General features: G+C 40.0%; 1 protein-coding gene across 1 annotated transcript in view; it reads right to left on the reverse strand.

Annotated features, from left to right (window-relative positions):
* Positions 1-17,467, reverse strand: part of PTPRB (protein tyrosine phosphatase receptor type B) — a 156,599-nt gene that overhangs the window by 96,058 nt on the left and 43,074 nt on the right. The window contains exon 4 of the mRNA XM_069082158.1: positions 16,037-16,310. Within this exon, the coding sequence (XP_068938259.1) occupies positions 16,037-16,310 (274 nt within the window). The remainder of the gene's footprint in view (positions 1-16,036; positions 16,311-17,467) is intronic.

Raw genomic sequence — 17,467 nt, forward strand, 5'->3', positions numbered from 1 at the left:
TCTCTCTCTCTCTCTCTCTCTGTCTCTCTCCGTCTCTCTCTGTCTCTCTCTCTCTGTCTCTCTCCGTCTCTCTCTGTCTCTCTTTCTCTCTGTCTCTCTCTCTCTGTCTCTGTCTCTGTCTCTGTCTCATTCTCTCTTTCTCTTTTTCTCTCTGTCTCTGTCTCTGTCTCTCTCTCTGTCTGTCTCTCTCCACACACATATATTCTATATTTATATACACTATTCCTCATCTATAAAAGGAGGAGGTTAGAGTGGCTGGCCTCTGAGATGTCTTCCAACTCTAAATCTATGATCCCATTTACTTGACGATGGGCGTTGTAACAACAACAACATTCTAAAGCACTTCCTATGTGCCGTTTTGTTGTTTTTGCTGTTTCTGCCTGTTCATGACTCCATGGACCATAGTATACCAGGCTCTCCTACCCTCCACTACTACTGTGTGCCAGGTACTTGACAAATACTGTCTCATTTGATCCTCACAACAACCCTGGGAGGTAGGGGTTATTATTATCATCCTATTTTACAGAGGAGGAAACTGAGGCAAGCATGTTAAGTGACTTGCCTAGGGTCATACAGCTAGTATGTGTCAGAAGAGGCTTGAAACCAGGTGTTCCTAGCTTCCTGGTTGACTTTCTAGTCACTCACTATGACAAATTGCTTTTTACCTTATCATAAATAATCACCCAGAACCCAAATTATGGATGCCAAAATTCATAAAGAAACACATTGTTACTCACTTTTATTGGTAGCTTTTGTTTTTATATAATTTTCATTTGCAAATTATCCTTATCCCTTCCTCACCTATCCAGCCAGTCATCCCTCCTAATAGAGATTTTTAAAAGAAATAGAGGGGGCAGGTAGGTGGTATAGTGGGTAGAGCACTGACACTGAAGTCAGGAAGGCCTGAATTCAAATCTGCCTTCAGACACTTGACACTTAACTAGTTGTGTGACCTTGGGCAAATCACTTAACCCCAATTGCCTTGCCTTCCCCTCTCCAAGAAAAAAAAAAGAAATAGAGGGGGAAAAATAAGGAAGAATACAAATTTTAAAATGATGTTTGTAATTCAGAAAACATTTCCTTTGGGGTTTTAGATAAAGACTATACTGCCCAGAATTCTTATACACCCCCAAACTCAAGAGTAATGAATTCACAGGGATCAGGTGATAACTGGAAAGATTCCTTCTTGCCTCAAGACCAAGATGAGCATCAACTCATTTCATTAGCATTTCACAGGTAATCAGTAAAATTCTAACAAGAGATAACTTGAGAAAAGTCTTGGTGTCCAGACAACATTTTCTGCCTGATCTGCAAAATATGAGATCCTGATGTTGAGTTTTAAGGTGTTTTAACCAAAATGGGTTGCGTGCCTAGAAGGTGAAGTTCAAATATTCAGACTTTATCTAATCGATCTGGGCCAGAAAACAAAACACTAAGTCCTTTGTATATCCGCTAGAACAAAGAGACAATGGGCCTGGGAGGTGCCTGGGCAGAGAGAACCCTGGCTGGAAACAAACACTTAAAAAACCATTTATATTGAGATAAAGTTCTGTGTTGGCAACTGCCCAGCCCTGATACAGTAAAGAAGTCAAATATTTCTTGGACAAGCATTTTTAATGTGAAATCTATTGAAGATCTACAAACACTTCAGTAATATGTTTCATGGGGCTGTTACTTTTCTTTTTAATCAGGAATGTTCACTTAACTTTATTCAATATAATTTAATGTTATTTTAAAAGATAGTTCCATGCTTGAGATCTACTCAAAAGATGAATCATACAAAATTGGAAAACCCTCACTAGACCTATATAATTCATATGGATGGATAGATATGGGTGAACATCACATATTTATATCTCTCTTAGTGCTTCATAACCAGAGAAGTACTTCTGAATCAGAGAACTGTCAAAGTCCATAAATTAAAGCTTTTGTCTCGAGCAAAATATGTACATGAATCATTAGCTAGCAATTTTGTGCATCTTTGTTCTCAGACACAACAGGAAACAGTGATGCCAACCATACTAGATCCTTTGATATTGACTAAACTGGTAAAAGGAAGTACCAAAAATCTCACAAGTAAGTTTGATCACCCAAATTTTCCTGTCTTAAGAGGAAAGGACATTTGGTGAAAGTCCAGCACCAAAATGAACTCTCCTTAAGTCACACTTTTTTCTAAAAAGGAAGTCACATAATGAAATATTTATTTCCTTTTTTGCCATAGAATTGATTTTGAAAATATCAAGAACACTAGATAAGAAAATTTCAAGGACATTTTGAATGTGAAATGACCGGTATTTATTTTGAAAGTAAGCCCCAGCATCCTGAGGAAAATGCAATCACATGCAGATTTTTGTACCAAGAGCTTTTTTCCTCCCCCAAAGTATCAAAATCCAACATCACTTACTCATTTTTAAAAAATGCTTCCTATACCCAGGGAGGATTTGTCTATGAGATGATGAAACTTCTCTTTTATATAACAAAAAATATGTCTGTTTAAAGAATATCAAATTGGCTGGGCTGATGTAGTCAAAGAGGCTGACGAACTTACATGAATGGCTTTTCAACTAATTGTGTTGGTATCAGATCAATGTTGCCTACATGAAGAAAATATTGCCAATTAACCAATTCCTATGGCTTCAAAAAAGGTCAGTGAGGAGGCACAATGGATAGAATACCAGATCTGGAATCAGGAAGACTTATCTTTGTGAGTTCAAATCCAGCCCCAGACACATACTAGATGTGTGACCCTGGGCAAGTCACTTAACCTAGTTTGCCTCAATTTCTTCATCTATAAAATGAACTGGAGAAGAAAATGGCAAGCCACTACAGGATCTTTGCCAAGAAAATCCCAAATGGGGTCACAAAGAGTCTGACATAACTGAAAAACAATTGAATAACAACAATATGGGTTTAAAAATCTAGTGACTTAGTATTTATGGAAGCAGTGATTCAACCATTCACAAGTTTGATACAGAATAATAGACTGGGTGACCCAATGGTCAGTTCAATTTCATCATTAAGATGATTTTAATTCATTATTTTAACAGTCTTGCTGCATTAATTAGGTTGACTACCACCGCATTTATTTGTTTGTTCATCTTTTCATCACCTATCCCTACTCTGAACTAAAGCTAATTGTTCTCTCTGAATGCTTAATACCATTCTTTCTTATCCCTTCTAGGAAATTATACCTCTTCTCTCATGTATCTTCAACCTCTCCCTCTCCACTGGCTTCTTTCATGCATAGATAATTCAGAATCTCCTAGTTCTAAAATAAAAATAAAAATGAGGAACTTTTTCTTCTAGAGCATCTCTTACCTACCATCCATCTCTCATTTCCCCTTTACAGTAAAATTTCTGGAAAAATTCTATTCAACACATTCTTTCTTTAATTCCCCTTTGCACTGAAACCCTTTTCTCAAAAGTCACCAAATATCTAACCACCAAATCCAATGTCTTTTGTCAGTCCTAACGCTTGATCTCCCTGCAGCATCAGGGGCTGTTGACCATCTTCTTCTTCTGTATACTTTCTTCTCCTATCCAATGCCTCTGGAGACACTAAATTTTCCTCGTTCTTTTACTACTTCTCTCTCTATTGCAGGTTTCTCATGTTCTTATCTCTTTAACATGGGTGTTCCCCCAAATGCCTTTGGTGGCACCCTTCTTTTATCTCATCACAATCTCCAATTCTTTCAGGGCTATGCTGGAGCCAACTCAAAGCAGCTCCCAAGAGCTGATTACTAAATTTTCAGTGTTATCATTTATGCTTTGGAAATCAACAAAGGTTACAAATCAGGACTTGTTTTATCACTTTGTTGATTTCTAGACTTAAGAAAGTGATGGAGAAAATGTTAATGCAATTCAACTTAAAAGTGTATCCCAAATACATTTGGAGGGGATGGAGAGAGCTGGTTGTGAAACATTTACCAGCATACCGCTGAATGCCGACCTTTCATCTGAGGTCTATTCCCCACATCGCTTACTCCTTATAAGATAATTTCACTCATATGTATTATTAACATCTCAACTTAATATGTTAAAAATTGAGTTGATTGTTTTTCCTCCTAAGCCTGATCCCCATCTTGATTTCACTATTATTTTCAATCTTACAACTTTTACTCAGTCTCTCACTTGCAAGATCTTGTTGTTTTCTCTGACTTTTCTCTTTACCTTATGCCTCACACCCAATCAGTTCCAAAAGTCCCATTGATTCTCCTCTGCAGTATCTCTCACAATATCTATCTGCTCCCTCCTCTGTCCCAATGGCCGTTATCCCAGAAGCCAAAAAAAAAAAAAGCCCAGAATTTAACTTTATTTCACAAACATTTCACTTCTTTGTCAAGCACAAAGTCATAGTAGCCAAAGGCAACACATTTTTAGTGCAGAAGGTGATTTTCAAAGCATTATTGAAGGTTATAAACAACAAAATTCAGTGAGGGGAAAGAACCAACCTGCAGAAAGCCAGGCATATATAAGTTCCAACTAAGCCAGATTGTCCTGAGAACATTTAGAGGAAGGACAACAAATAAGCATGGAAGGGAAAAGATGTGTCTGTATGTGCATAGTGATCGATTTTCATCACTGAGGGCAGTGAAACCACCACATTTGGACTCAATGCCTCAGTGAGTACACTGTGAAAGCAGAAACACATTTAATAAGATGAAATAAGGAAGCACAGATAGATATCATCAAATAAAAGGAGGAAAAAATCTGCATTTGAGTCAACACAATTTTAAAGGCATTCAGGGACCAATTTTCAAAATATCTCAAAGAAGGGATGATTCCAAAAAAACAGAGAAGATCAAGATGTGTAAACTGTATAGGTGCCTAAGAACACTTCACAAAGTGGAAATGATCTGAATATTTAAACATCAAGGAGTGAATTGGATCAGCAATCATAGAAACAGCATGGCATAGCTTAGAGGGTACTGGATTTGGAAGAAGGACAGACTTGGTTTCAAATCCTGCCTCAGGCATGTACTAGGTGTGTGACCCCAAGCTAGTCAGATAACCTCCCTGCTTCCTGTAATGGGACTTTCAGACTCTATGGCCTCTATAATTCTTTCTGGCTCTAAATCTATGATTTTATGGTTATGTATATGATCATATACTTTTATGATCAGTATAATTCCAAATAATTGCCTTTAAGTTTTTGATCTCTGAGGACATTCCTATCACTTTTAGATGAATCTAGAATAATTAGATGATTGCAGACTTAGAGGAAGCTTAAGGTTTTATGTGAGCAGCTACATGTCCCAGCAGATGGAGCACTGGGCCTGAAGTCAAGAAGCTTTAGGTTTAAATCTGACGCTTGCTAGCTGTGTGACCCTAGGCAAGGCACTTAACGCTGTTTGCCTCAGTTTTCTTATTTGTAAAATGAGCCCGAGAAGAAAATGGCAAACCACTCCAGTATCTTTGCCAAGAAGACCCCGAATGAAGAGCTGGACATGATTGAACAAAACAAAATTTACATAATTTAATTTCTCTCTGTCTTTTTAAATGCAATTTCAAAACAGCAAATGATTGCAAAGTAATTTTGAGAGTCTGATGTTGATTAGGAAAGCATTCTAACCAGGTTGGACCTAAGTCTTCTTTTGTTGGCTATATTAGAAGAGAAATTTCAGATATAATAATAGGTTGATATCAAATCCTTAATCAAAGAGACAGGGAGAACATTTGTGCTTAAGTCTAGGAATATCTACAGAGATACTTGACAATTAAACTCTTCCCTACCCCCAGTTTTCAAATTAAAAATGGAGTCAGGCATTTTGAGAAATCTGAACTGATGACCTTTTTTTAATCCACTTGTTCAGAGTATCACATTCAGAGCATTCAGAGTTTGAGCCAGGATGGATATCTTTGGTCGTCCAGTTAAACCCATACCTGAGAAAGAATTCCCTTTACAACATATTCAACAGCTAGTCAACCAGACTTATCTTGAAGATTTTCAGTGAGAGAAAAAATCCTACCTCCTAAGAGGCAGCCCATTGTACTTTTGGACAGCTCTAATCATTAGGAAGCCTTTCCTTCTATCAAGTCTAAATTTGCTGCTTTGCAAAGTACATTTATTATTTAGTTCTATCTGGTCTGGTCTGCTCTTGATACCAAAAAGAATAACTCTAACCCCTCTTCTCTTCCATGTAACAGTCCTTTAGATACTTGGAAGCCAGCTGCGATTTCACTTTCTAAATTTTTTCTTCAAAATTAACCATCCCCAGATTCTTCACTCCGTAAGCATCATGGAATGAGTGCTACAGTTGGAATACTTAAGTTGGAATCATAAAACGTTAGAATGAATTCCAATTCTGTCCATGTGGCCTTGGACGAGTGAGGAAGGGAAGGGAGAACAAGTTTTCATTAAGCACCTTTGATATGCCACATGATTTAGAAACATCAAACTTGCTGTATCTTACTGTCTTTATCTGTAACATGAGGAGGTTAGACTCTAAGGTCCCTTCATACTCTACATTTATGAATCTATGATATAATGAAGTGCTCATCATATGAGATGCACTTGGGGACCTGTGCTGTCCTCGCTGCTCTACTCTGGACACTCTTGGGCTCATTAATGTCCTTCTTAAAGTGCATCACTTAGAGACGAATACATATTCAAGACAAGGATTAAATAGGGCAGACCACAGTGGGTTTTCAAATCCTTATTTCTGTGTATGTTGGTTCTTAATGCTAACTAAGATTGTATAAGATTTCAGGGATTCCATATCACACTGTTGACTTGACCAATGGTTAGGCATACCTTCAGTATTTAAAGAAATTAATCCAGACTGTTCACTGAAAGGTTATATACTGAAGCTGAAGCTTAAATACTTTGGCCACATAATGAGAAGATGGATTCATTGGAAAACACCCGATGTTGGAAAAGATTAAAAGGAAAAGGGGATGGTAGAGGATGAGATGGATAGATAATGTCATAGAAACAACAAACATTCACTTAGACTTCTATAGACAGTGGAGAATAGAAAGACCTAGCATGTTATGGTCCATGGAGTCATGAAGGGTCAGACCCAACCAAATGACTGAACAACAATAGCAAAATCTTCATCTGTACTTTTAAAATTGTTATTTTTTAACCAAGCGTGTTTTACCTTGGTCTCTCAAATGTTACTTAATTTGGCCCAATTTTCTCCCCTATAAAGATATTTTCAAATCTTGACTCTATTATCCTCTCTATCATCTTAAATATGATAAAACAGGCAATCTGTATCTTTATTCAAGTCATTGATAAAAAATGTTAAATAGCACAGGACTGAGCACAGCTCCCTGGGGCATTCCATTGGAGACCTCCTTTTCAGACATCAGTAATTTGGTAAATCCAGCTATTCAAGTAAGTCTGAGTTCCCATAAGTGTACTATACTCAATCCCACATGGCTCAGTTCCCTGAAGAATAGTATTAGCGACTTCATCAAATGTCTTCCTAAAATCTAGTTAAGTTAGATCTATAGTATTTCCCAAACCTGCTATCTATTCTCCATGAAAAAGGAAATAAGGTTAATCTGACATGATTTATTCTTTTTTTTTCAATTTTAAATAGATTTTATTCTCCAAGACAATTGCATTTCCACTTGTTTACAGTACTGATGAAGTGCAATGTTGTTTACTTCTCTACCTCTGCACACATTCAAGTATTCAAAATGCCCAGATTTACACAGTAGCTTAAATGTTACTTTTAAACTGCTACTGCCTTGGCTACAAATTTGAGTCCTTCAATTTTTGAAAAGCTGTGTGGAATGCTCTGATGTGTTTAGTCGACCTCTTCAATGGTGGGTCCAGAAGAAGCACCTCCAGATGGGGCTGCTCCACCCCCTGGGAACCCACCAGGCATGCCTCCTGGTATGCCTCCTGCACTCTGGTACAGCTTAGTAATAATGGGGTTGCAGACCTTCTCCAATTCTTTCTGCTGATGCTCAAATTCTTCTTTCTCAGCAGTCTGGTTCTTATCCAGCCAGTTGATTATTTCATTACATTTGTCAAGGATCTTCTGTTTGTCTTCATCACCAATTTTGCCTTGCAGTTTTTCATCCTCTACAGTTGCTTTCATGTTGAAAGCATAAGATTCAAGAGAATTCTTGGAAGACACCTTGTCTCTCTGCTTTTCATCCTCAGCCTTATATTTCTCAGCCTCCTGGACCATATGCTCCATGTCTTCTTTGCTCAGACGTCCTTTATCATTGGTGATAGTGATCTTGTTCTCCTTGCCTGTGCTCTTATCCACAGCAGAAACATTGAGGATGCCATTTGCATCACTGTCAAATGTTACTTCAATCTGAGGAACAGCCCTGGGTGCTGGAGGAATTCCTGTGAGCTCAAATTTGCCAAGCAGATTGTTATCCTTTGTCATCGCTCTCTCACCTTCATAAACCTGAATAAGCACATCAGGCTGGTTGTCTGAATAGGTGGTAAAGGTCTGTGTCTGCTTGGTGAGGATGGTGGTATTGCGTTTGATCAGAACGGTCATAACTCCACCAGCAGTTTCAATTCCAAGGGAAAGAGGAGTGACATCCAACAAAAGCAAGTCCTGCACATTCTCAGATTTATCTCCAGACAAAATGGCAGCCTGGACAGCTGCACCATAAGCAACAGCCTCATCAGGATTGGTACTCTTATTGAGCTCCTTGCCATTGAAGAAGTCTTGCAGAAGCTTCTGGATTTTGGGGATTCGAGTGGAACCACCCACCAGGACGATGTCATGAATCTGAGACTTATCTAGCTTGGCATCTCTTAAGGCCTTCTCCACAGGGTCCAGGGTGCCACGGAAGAGATCAGCATTCAGCTCTTCGAAACGGGCTCTTGTGATTGATGTATAGAAGTCAATACCTTCATAGAGGGAATCAATCTCAATACTGGCCTGGGTACTGGAAGAGAAGGTACGCTTTGCATGTTCACAAGCAGTGCGCAGATGGCGAACAGCCCTCTTGTTCTCACTGATGTCCTTCTTGTGCTTTCGCTTGAACTCGGCAATGAAATGGTTGACCATTCGGTTGTCAAAGTCCTCCCCACCCAAGTGGGTGTCCCCAGCTGGGGATTTGACCTCAAAGATGCCATCTTCAATGGTAAGAATGGAGACATCAAAGGTACCACCTCCAAGGTCAAAGATCAACACATTTCTCTCAGCACCAACCTTTTTGTCCAAGCCATAAGCAATAGCAGCAGCAGTTGGCTCATTGATGATTCGAAGCACATTGAGACCAGCTATGGTTCCAGAATCTTTGGTGGCCTGACATTGGGAATTGTTGAAATAGGCTGGTACTGTGACCACAACATTTGTGACGGTCTTCCCAAGGTAAGCTTCAGCAATTTCTTTCATCTTGGTCAAGACCATAGAAGATACTTCCTCTGGATAGAAACTTTTGGTCTCCTCTTTGTACTCCACTTGGACCTTAGGCCTGCCTGCATCATTCACCACCGTAAAAGGCCAATGCTTCATGTCTGATTGTACAACTGCATCATCAAATCTGCGACCAATCAGACGTTTGGCATCAAAAACTGTGTTGGTGGGGTTCATTGCAACTTGATTCTTTGCAGCATCACCGATTAAACGTTCTGTGTCGGTGAAGGCCACGTAGCTTGGGGTGGTCCTGTTTCCTTGGTCATTAGCAATGATCTCCACTTTCCCATGTTGGAAGACTCTCAAACAGGAGTAAGTGGTGCCAAGATCAATGCCAACTGCGGGTCCCTTCGACATGGTTGCTGGGGAGTCGGGGGAGGTCGTAGCTGACCAATGTGGAGAGAGAAAGGCTGCTGCTGCGCTTAGTGGACATGATTTATTCTTGATGTTGTATCTGTTCAGTCATTTTAGTTGGATCTGACTCTTCATGACCCCATTTGAGGTTTTCTCTTGGCAAAGATACTGGAATAGTTTGCCATTTCTTTCTTCAGATCCTTTTACAAATGAGGAAACTGAGGCAAATATGGTTAAGTGACTTGCCCAGGGTCACACAACTAGTGTCTGAGTCCAGATTTGAACTAAGGAAGATGAATCTTCCTTACTCCAGATCTGACACTCTATCCACTGAGTCATACAGCTACCCCATGCTAAATTTGTTCTAGACAAGCTTATTGGCTATTGGTTGATATAGGTTGACAAGTGTGCTAAACCATACCAAAGCAATCCCAGTTCCTACCTGGGACCTTTCCTGATATCCCCAGCTACTTAGTGTCTTCCTCTCCCATTTTGTATTTATTTTGTATATTATTTCTATACATATTAACATCAAAGGTATCAAACTTATAGCCTGCAAACCTTCCCAGTACATCTGCAATAAGATTAAGATGTAATTGGGAAATGTTTAACAAAATAAATAAAAACAAAATACGGCATGGACACTGTTAACCTGTAGCTTTCTAGGTTGATATGTGACCCACAGGAATCATTTCTATCCGAGTTTGATATCACTGATATACATTATGTCTTTCCCAATAGAATATAAACTCCATGAGGACAGGAGACTTTTCACTTTTATCATTTTATCCTCAGTACCTGGCATATAGGAGACATTGAACTAATGTTTGTTGATCAGTTGATCGATTGATCAAAGAGAATGGATCATTTCTATATTGTATGTACACAGTGGAATGCCATGGGTTGGTCCCTTAGCATTTACAACTTTCTCAGCCCATTAAGGCTAGACTCTGAAGTGGAGGCAGTAGGGTACAGTGGAAATCACACTGGCCTTGAGATCAATGGACCTGGGCTCAATTCCTAACTCCATTTGTTGTTCAGTTGCTTCAGTCCTGTCTGACTCTTCATGATTCCATTTGGGATTTTCTTAGCAAAGATAATGGAGTAGTTTCCTATTTCTTTCCCCAGCTTATTTTACAGATGAGGAAACTGAGGCAAAAAGGGTTAAGTGACTTGCCTAGGGACACACAGTAAGTGTTTGAGGTCAGATTTGAACTCAGGAAGATGGATGAGTCTTCCTAACCTCAGGTCTGCCTCTCTGTGTACTATGGCACCACCTAGTTGCCCTTCCTAGCTCTGACATTCACTAGCTACCTGACTTGAGGAGTTAGCCTCATGAGCCTTAATATTATCATGTATCAATAGGCTTAGGAGTGGGGTTTTGGGGATAATGATATTTTCACAAACTACCTCATAGGGTGATTGTGAGAGAAACATTTTGTAAACTGAAAAGCATTAAATAAATGTGATCCATGATTATAACAAGTGTTTGCCATTTTAGTCTGATAGATAATGTACTGGTCTCCTAAGCCAAGAACTATGGATTCAAGTTTTATCCATGGTACAAGTGCACTATTTTCTTGTAGTGGTAACTATCTCATAGGGTGATTACGAGGCAAACAGTTTGTAAAATGCAAAAGCTATTATAGATGTGGGCTATTATTATCAGTGTGTAGGTGGTTTTTCTCTCAGCAACATTTATTTGCCCCTGAGAACATTTTTGTTCTTAGTAGACAAAGAGCACCAAAAAAGGCACTTTACCAAAATATTTGAGTCATTGCTTTTGTGTAGACATAGCCTTAATGGATTGCATACTTATTAATTATCTGGTTAACCTGGTCAAAGCAGACAGTCACACTTTATAATTCAACTCTTAAATTATATTTGTTTTTAGACATGAATACCCAAATTCTATTTACACTGACCAAATTAACCAGATTGTTGACAATCTGGTTAATTTGCTAAGGCTTTGAAAGGATCAAATAAAATGTAAGAAAATGATCGCATTCTAGAAAAGAAGGTTCAAGACCCAAGGATATGGCTGGACTCCCTTGTTAGAGCATTTCAGAAACAATATTCCATTTAGAATGATATGTGGAGATCAATCTAAATGTATTCCAGAGAATTAATTTCTATATCATTTGAACAGCTCTTACACGGTATGTGTTTGAATGATATGAATTAGATTGGTTTATTAATTTTTTCCTATTCTCAGAATCACAGAGTCTCTGAGTTGGAAGAAATCTAGGTCATCTAATCCAATCCTCATCTAAAGGAGAATCTCCTTTATATCCAACCTAGAAAGTGCTCATCCAGTCTTATCTGGAAGAGCTCAATGAGGACAACCCATTCTCTTTCAGAATAGTGCATCCTCAGCTATATGTACACATACATACATATATAGTGTATATATGTATTCATATATACATATATATATACACACTCCAGTATATATACATAGATACATATATACACTCCAGTATCTTTGCTTAGAAAATCCCAAATTGGGGCAGCCAGGTAACACAGCGAGTAAGAGCACCGGCTCCAGTGTTGGGATGACCTGGGGATCAAATCTGGGCTCAGATACTTAGCACCACACCCAGAAATAACTGGCCATGTAACCTTGAGCAAGTTACTTAACCCCAATTGCTGAAAAAAAAAAGAAAATCCCAAATGGGGTCATGAAGAGTTGGACAGAACTGAAAACCCGGTGAGACAGAAACTTATTAAAGCTCTTCTTGTCCATTCACCTTCTCCTTCCCTTCCAGATAAGTCATTTGCTTCTGATTTCCCATTTATGACCACATCTGGAGAACTGTGTTTAGTGCTGGTGCTTCCTTTTTGGGAAGGATGGTGATAAGCAGGAGAACATCCAGTGCAGCATACTGAAGAACCTTGACATCTTTCCACATGAGCTATAGAAATGAACATATTGGGGCAGCTAGGTGGCGCAGTGGGTAGAGCACTAGCCTGGTAATCAGGACCTGAGTTCAAACTCTAGCCAAGTCACTTAACCTTGATTGCTTCCCCCCCTCCATTAAAAAAAAAAGTTTAAAAAATAGCATAGTTTAGTCCAGAGAAGATTTAAGGTGTGCGGCGGGGCATAATAGCTATTGTCACAGTACCTGAAGGACTGTCACCTGGAAGAATGATTAAACTTGCTCTCCTTCATGCCCAAAGATTGAACTTGGGGCACTGGGTTAAAATGAAAGAGAGTCATCTTTTTAGCTTCATCTAAGAAAAACTTGTAGGTAATTAGACTGGTCCAGATATAGAATGGGCAGCCTGGGGAGGTAATGCTTTCTCTCTTGCTGAAGGCTGTGAAGTATGCTGTAGAAGGCATTCCTATCTATATTTATAAGTTATTTGTATATATGTTAAATCCACCCCACCCCAAGTAAAATGTAATTAGTAGAGACTATTTCTTTGCTATCTTTCTATCCCCAGGAAAATCAGAATGCCTTGTACATAGTAGGCGCATTATGAACATAGATGGTGCATTGCATTGAATTTTTAATTATGGCGTGGACTCTATGGCCTGACAGGTCATGTTTGATTTGAAAGTCCTACATGAGTAGAAACTATTATTGGTGCATTCTTGCTAAAGGATTGAGTTTAAAGTAAACAGATTTAAAAAAAAAAACTGTGGCTACATGATTTCAAAACCTGGTTGTGTTTTAGTCAATTCAGTGAAAAAAGAAGGAACGGAGAGAGGGAGGAAGGGAGGAATAAAGGGAAAAAGTAATGAAGCAAGCTTCTATTAAGTTATGCTATGCTCAGTGCTTTATGAATATTACCTCATTTAATCTTCACAACAACCCTGAAAAGTGGGTTCTCTTATTATCCTCACTTTACAGCTAAGAAAACAAAGGCAGATAGAAGTTAAGTGACTTGTCCAGGTTGACACAGTTAGAAGGTATTTGAGGCTAGATTTGAATTCAGGGTATAACCAGGTATAACCAAGTATAACCCTCTACCCAAACTCCTACATGGAATATATTTACTCAAAGCATGTATTTATTTCAGTTCCCTTCTGTTATAGACATAGTAAGGCAAGTAAACTGGGAAGGGGAGGAAAGGTGTCCTTGAGAAAACAACATAGTATACCTAGATCCATGTTTTAAATCTATATCATAGATCAAGAACTGAAAAGGATTTCAGAAGCCAACTAGAAGAATCACCTAGTTTTACGATGAAGAAACTGAGGCCCAGAGAGGATGACTCATCCAAGGTCACACAGGTCACAAGTGGCAGGGAGCACAATTTGAACTTAGGTCCTAACTCCATGGGCAGTATTCTTTCTGCTCTATCATACTGCTTTCCTTGCTTAACACAAAATATGATGTAAAAATCTTAAATCTACTTCTGTTCCCATAAAGGTCTGTAGGAGAATTTTTAAAATATTAATATAGGTTTTTCTTCTTTTAATTATAACAAAATATGATTTATGGTGCAATTCACTCAAATTTAGCAACAGCATCAAAATATTATTAATATCCTGAGTCCAAAAAGAGAGGAAGTATGGTACATGAAAAGACAATCAGAATCAGACCTCTAAGAATTGGCAAAGTCACTTAATATCCCAATCTTGCTCTCTTAAGACAGTCATAGATTGCAGAGCAGTTGTCTTTAACTGTGAAGTACAGACATCACATGCCTTGAAGAGAGAGACAGACAGAGACAGACAGACACAGAGACAAAGAGACACACAGAGACTAAGACAAAGAAAGACAGAAGGAAACAGAGAGAGACAGAGAGAGAAATGAGAGAGACAAGAGACAGAAAGAAAGGGGATAAAGGAGGTGAGAGAGAGACAGACAACTAGACAGCCAAAGAGAAAGAGAGAAAACTTATTCTAAATTTCTTCATAATTTTACCAGTTGTAAAACTTGAAGTCTTTATGACTTTATCATCTCCTGAATGAGGTCAAGAAATTAAAAAAATTTCACTCAATGTATTTGTAAACTTATTACATTCCTTTTATTTACTGTCCAAAAACAACCTTGAAAAATGAACTGAGTTAATAATAACAATTGAAATATTTTCTTTACCCTTCCCCTCTGCAAACAAGTATCTGAAGGCTCTCATATCTTTACATTTCCCCCCCCCATACCTCAGATACAAACATTTTCCAAACACTTATTAAATCTTCACATATCTAGTTATTCTATTTAATAAACTTCTCAATGTCTGAAAGTTGTAAGTTTCAAGGAACTGTCCTTAAACATTGAACAATTCCCTTAAATGACTAAAAATACAGTAGTTTGAATGGTCTAGTTTAATTTTATAAATTATTTGAGTATTATCTATTAATTCTGTGAGCAGATACTGTCCAGTTCTCAATATTTATTTCTCTTTTACTAACCTATTTGGGAATCTCCAGAACTATCTAAAAAGCCTATTTGAAATGAACTTAAATGAAGTAAAAATAATAAAGTATGGACTTTCACTTCCAAAATTAAAATGGATTTGAATGGTAATTTTAAAAATGACACTCTACATTAGCCACAGTTAAAATGTCCATTTTTGCTTCATTGGTCATTTCAACTGATGTTTATCAATCTGTTTCAGGGATTGCATTTAGGAAGTAGACTACAAAAGGGGAGATATCAATAGTCTTTGTATTTATCCTCTGGAATTTTTAAGACAAGTTAAATCTGAAAAATTATATGACCGTTATTACTGCAAAAGAAGACCATGTTAAAAATGGTCAGGAGGAACCAGTAACATACAAATGTGTGCATACACTTAGATAAAGTTTAAGAAAAGGTTAATGCAAGGAGTAAAGGTGTAGTCAGATCTTTAGTGACAAGTCCTAAAGAATGAATTTTGAGCTGTCACTGTGCATCCTTTTTAAAAGCCTGTTTTCATGGAACTCCAATCTCAGTATTCACTGCCCCCTCCCCTTTGTTCTATTCCTGAAGATTCTATGCCCCCTGCCAAAAATAATACTAATTTGAGGAAAGCAATGTCTCTCAACCTGTTCATTATTACTTTAAAATATTTTCTTAAATTATTCTGAGGTTCTTTCATGTTAGTGGATGGGAATTACCAGTCTCCATCATTTGAATGTGCTTCCTCCTAACAGATTCCTTCTCGCTGGGCTCTGTCCTATAGACTCTGACACCCAGTCTTTCAGCATTAAAAGGGGAGAATTTAGGAAATCTCAAGACTCTCAAAATCATACACTATGTACCTAGAAATCTGTCAGCTGATTCTATGGTTGATCTTCACTTTTCCTTTCTTTCTTTGGGGGGTTTAATAGGAGGTCAGGCGAAAGGAGCCCACCTCCCCCACTTGAAGATGTTCCATGACAGCTGCACCTGTAACCCCATTACCTGTTTGCAAGGAGATGCTTCTCGTATCTCCATCCTGAGACACAATACTGAAATGATAGGTTGTTCCAGCTTGTAAGTCCTCGGGGTTACATTCATAGGTATGGTTGGCAATCTGCAGAGGGTAGCACAGGGAGATCCTAGAGGTGTCGGAGTTGTAGATGAGGCTGAAGTTACAGGGTGACCCTTCTGTGCTCCACCTGAGATTGGCAGAACTGCTGGAGACCTTGGCTTGGGTCACGTTGATGTCACACCTCAGCGGCTCTCCGAGGCCACTCTGCAAAAGGGATGAGAGACAAGTGCTGAAGCCTTCCCTAGGGACGTTCTGGTTCCCTTCCCTTCCTCTCCAAAACAAGCGCCCCAAACCAATTCCATAAGTAAAACAGCAAACAGAGCAAGAATACAGGCAGGTGGCCACTTCTCCCGGTAGCCTGCCTCCCTGAGGGGAGCTTGGGGGTGGGGGCGCGGGAGACCGGGAGCGAGGCGTGACATTGGCGGTGAGCTCAGCCGGCTCAAGAGTGAGCTAGCAGGAGGATGAGCGGGCTGGCAGAGCGCATCTCTGCTTAGCTCCCTAGGTCATTTTCGCGACCCAGGCAGGATCCACGGAGAAAGACGGCCGTCTAGGGGCACACATGGCCAACCGCAGAGGCTGGAAGCTGGAGAGAGAGCTTGTTTGCTGAGAGAGGGAAGGCGAGGAAGGCGCTTTCTCCATCCCCAGGACCCCCTTTCTCCTTCCACTCACCTGCATCAGGTTCAGTGCCATCCATAAGGCCAACCTGACTCCATAGCTCAGCATTGCCATCAGCGCTTGAGAACAAGGTTACCCTAATCGGGGGTGATAAGAAGGGAGACGGCCACCAAGTCCCAGCTGGGGAGGGAGGGGAGGCGAGGCGAAGCGAGGGATGGCAAAGGGAGCGTGGAGACTCCCCGGACAGCCCGCAAGACACTTGTTGCCTGAGCTTCAGGGCTCCCTGCCGGCTCCTTGAGGTTTCCTCCGGGAGGGGGACCGGGACGTGGCAGGACAGGGGCCGCTATTGCTGCTGCTGCTGCTGCAGCCCTCGGCGGGCTGAAGATACGAGAGGCGGCGGGGGCAGGCAGCTCGCAGCCCTTCCCACGCTGCCATACTGACCCGCACTGCCGCTAGCCTGAGCCCTTTCCACCGACTTCCGCAATCAAAAGGCAATTTCCTCGTCTCCCGGCAAAGGAACAATGCTCCGGGGAGGGAGGGAGCCTCGAGGAGCCAACGCCTGAGGCTGCCAAGGGAGTCTGGAGCGAGCCCAGCTGCCCCCCAGTGCCCCACTTTGCTAGCCGCCGGGGTCCCGGCCCCGCCGCAATTGGCCTCACGGACTTTCACTTTTCCACACTCTTTCCTCCACTCTCCAGACCTCTGGGCAATAAGCATTACTTGCCTCCCTCCCTCCCTCTCACTTTCCA

This window comes from Petaurus breviceps, unplaced genomic scaffold (assembly GCF_028583685.1).
Source record: "Petaurus breviceps papuanus isolate PSGF00001 unplaced genomic scaffold, PetGlider_PUasm1.0 156, whole genome shotgun sequence".
NCBI lineage: Eukaryota > Metazoa > Chordata > Mammalia > Diprotodontia > Petauridae > Petaurus > Petaurus breviceps.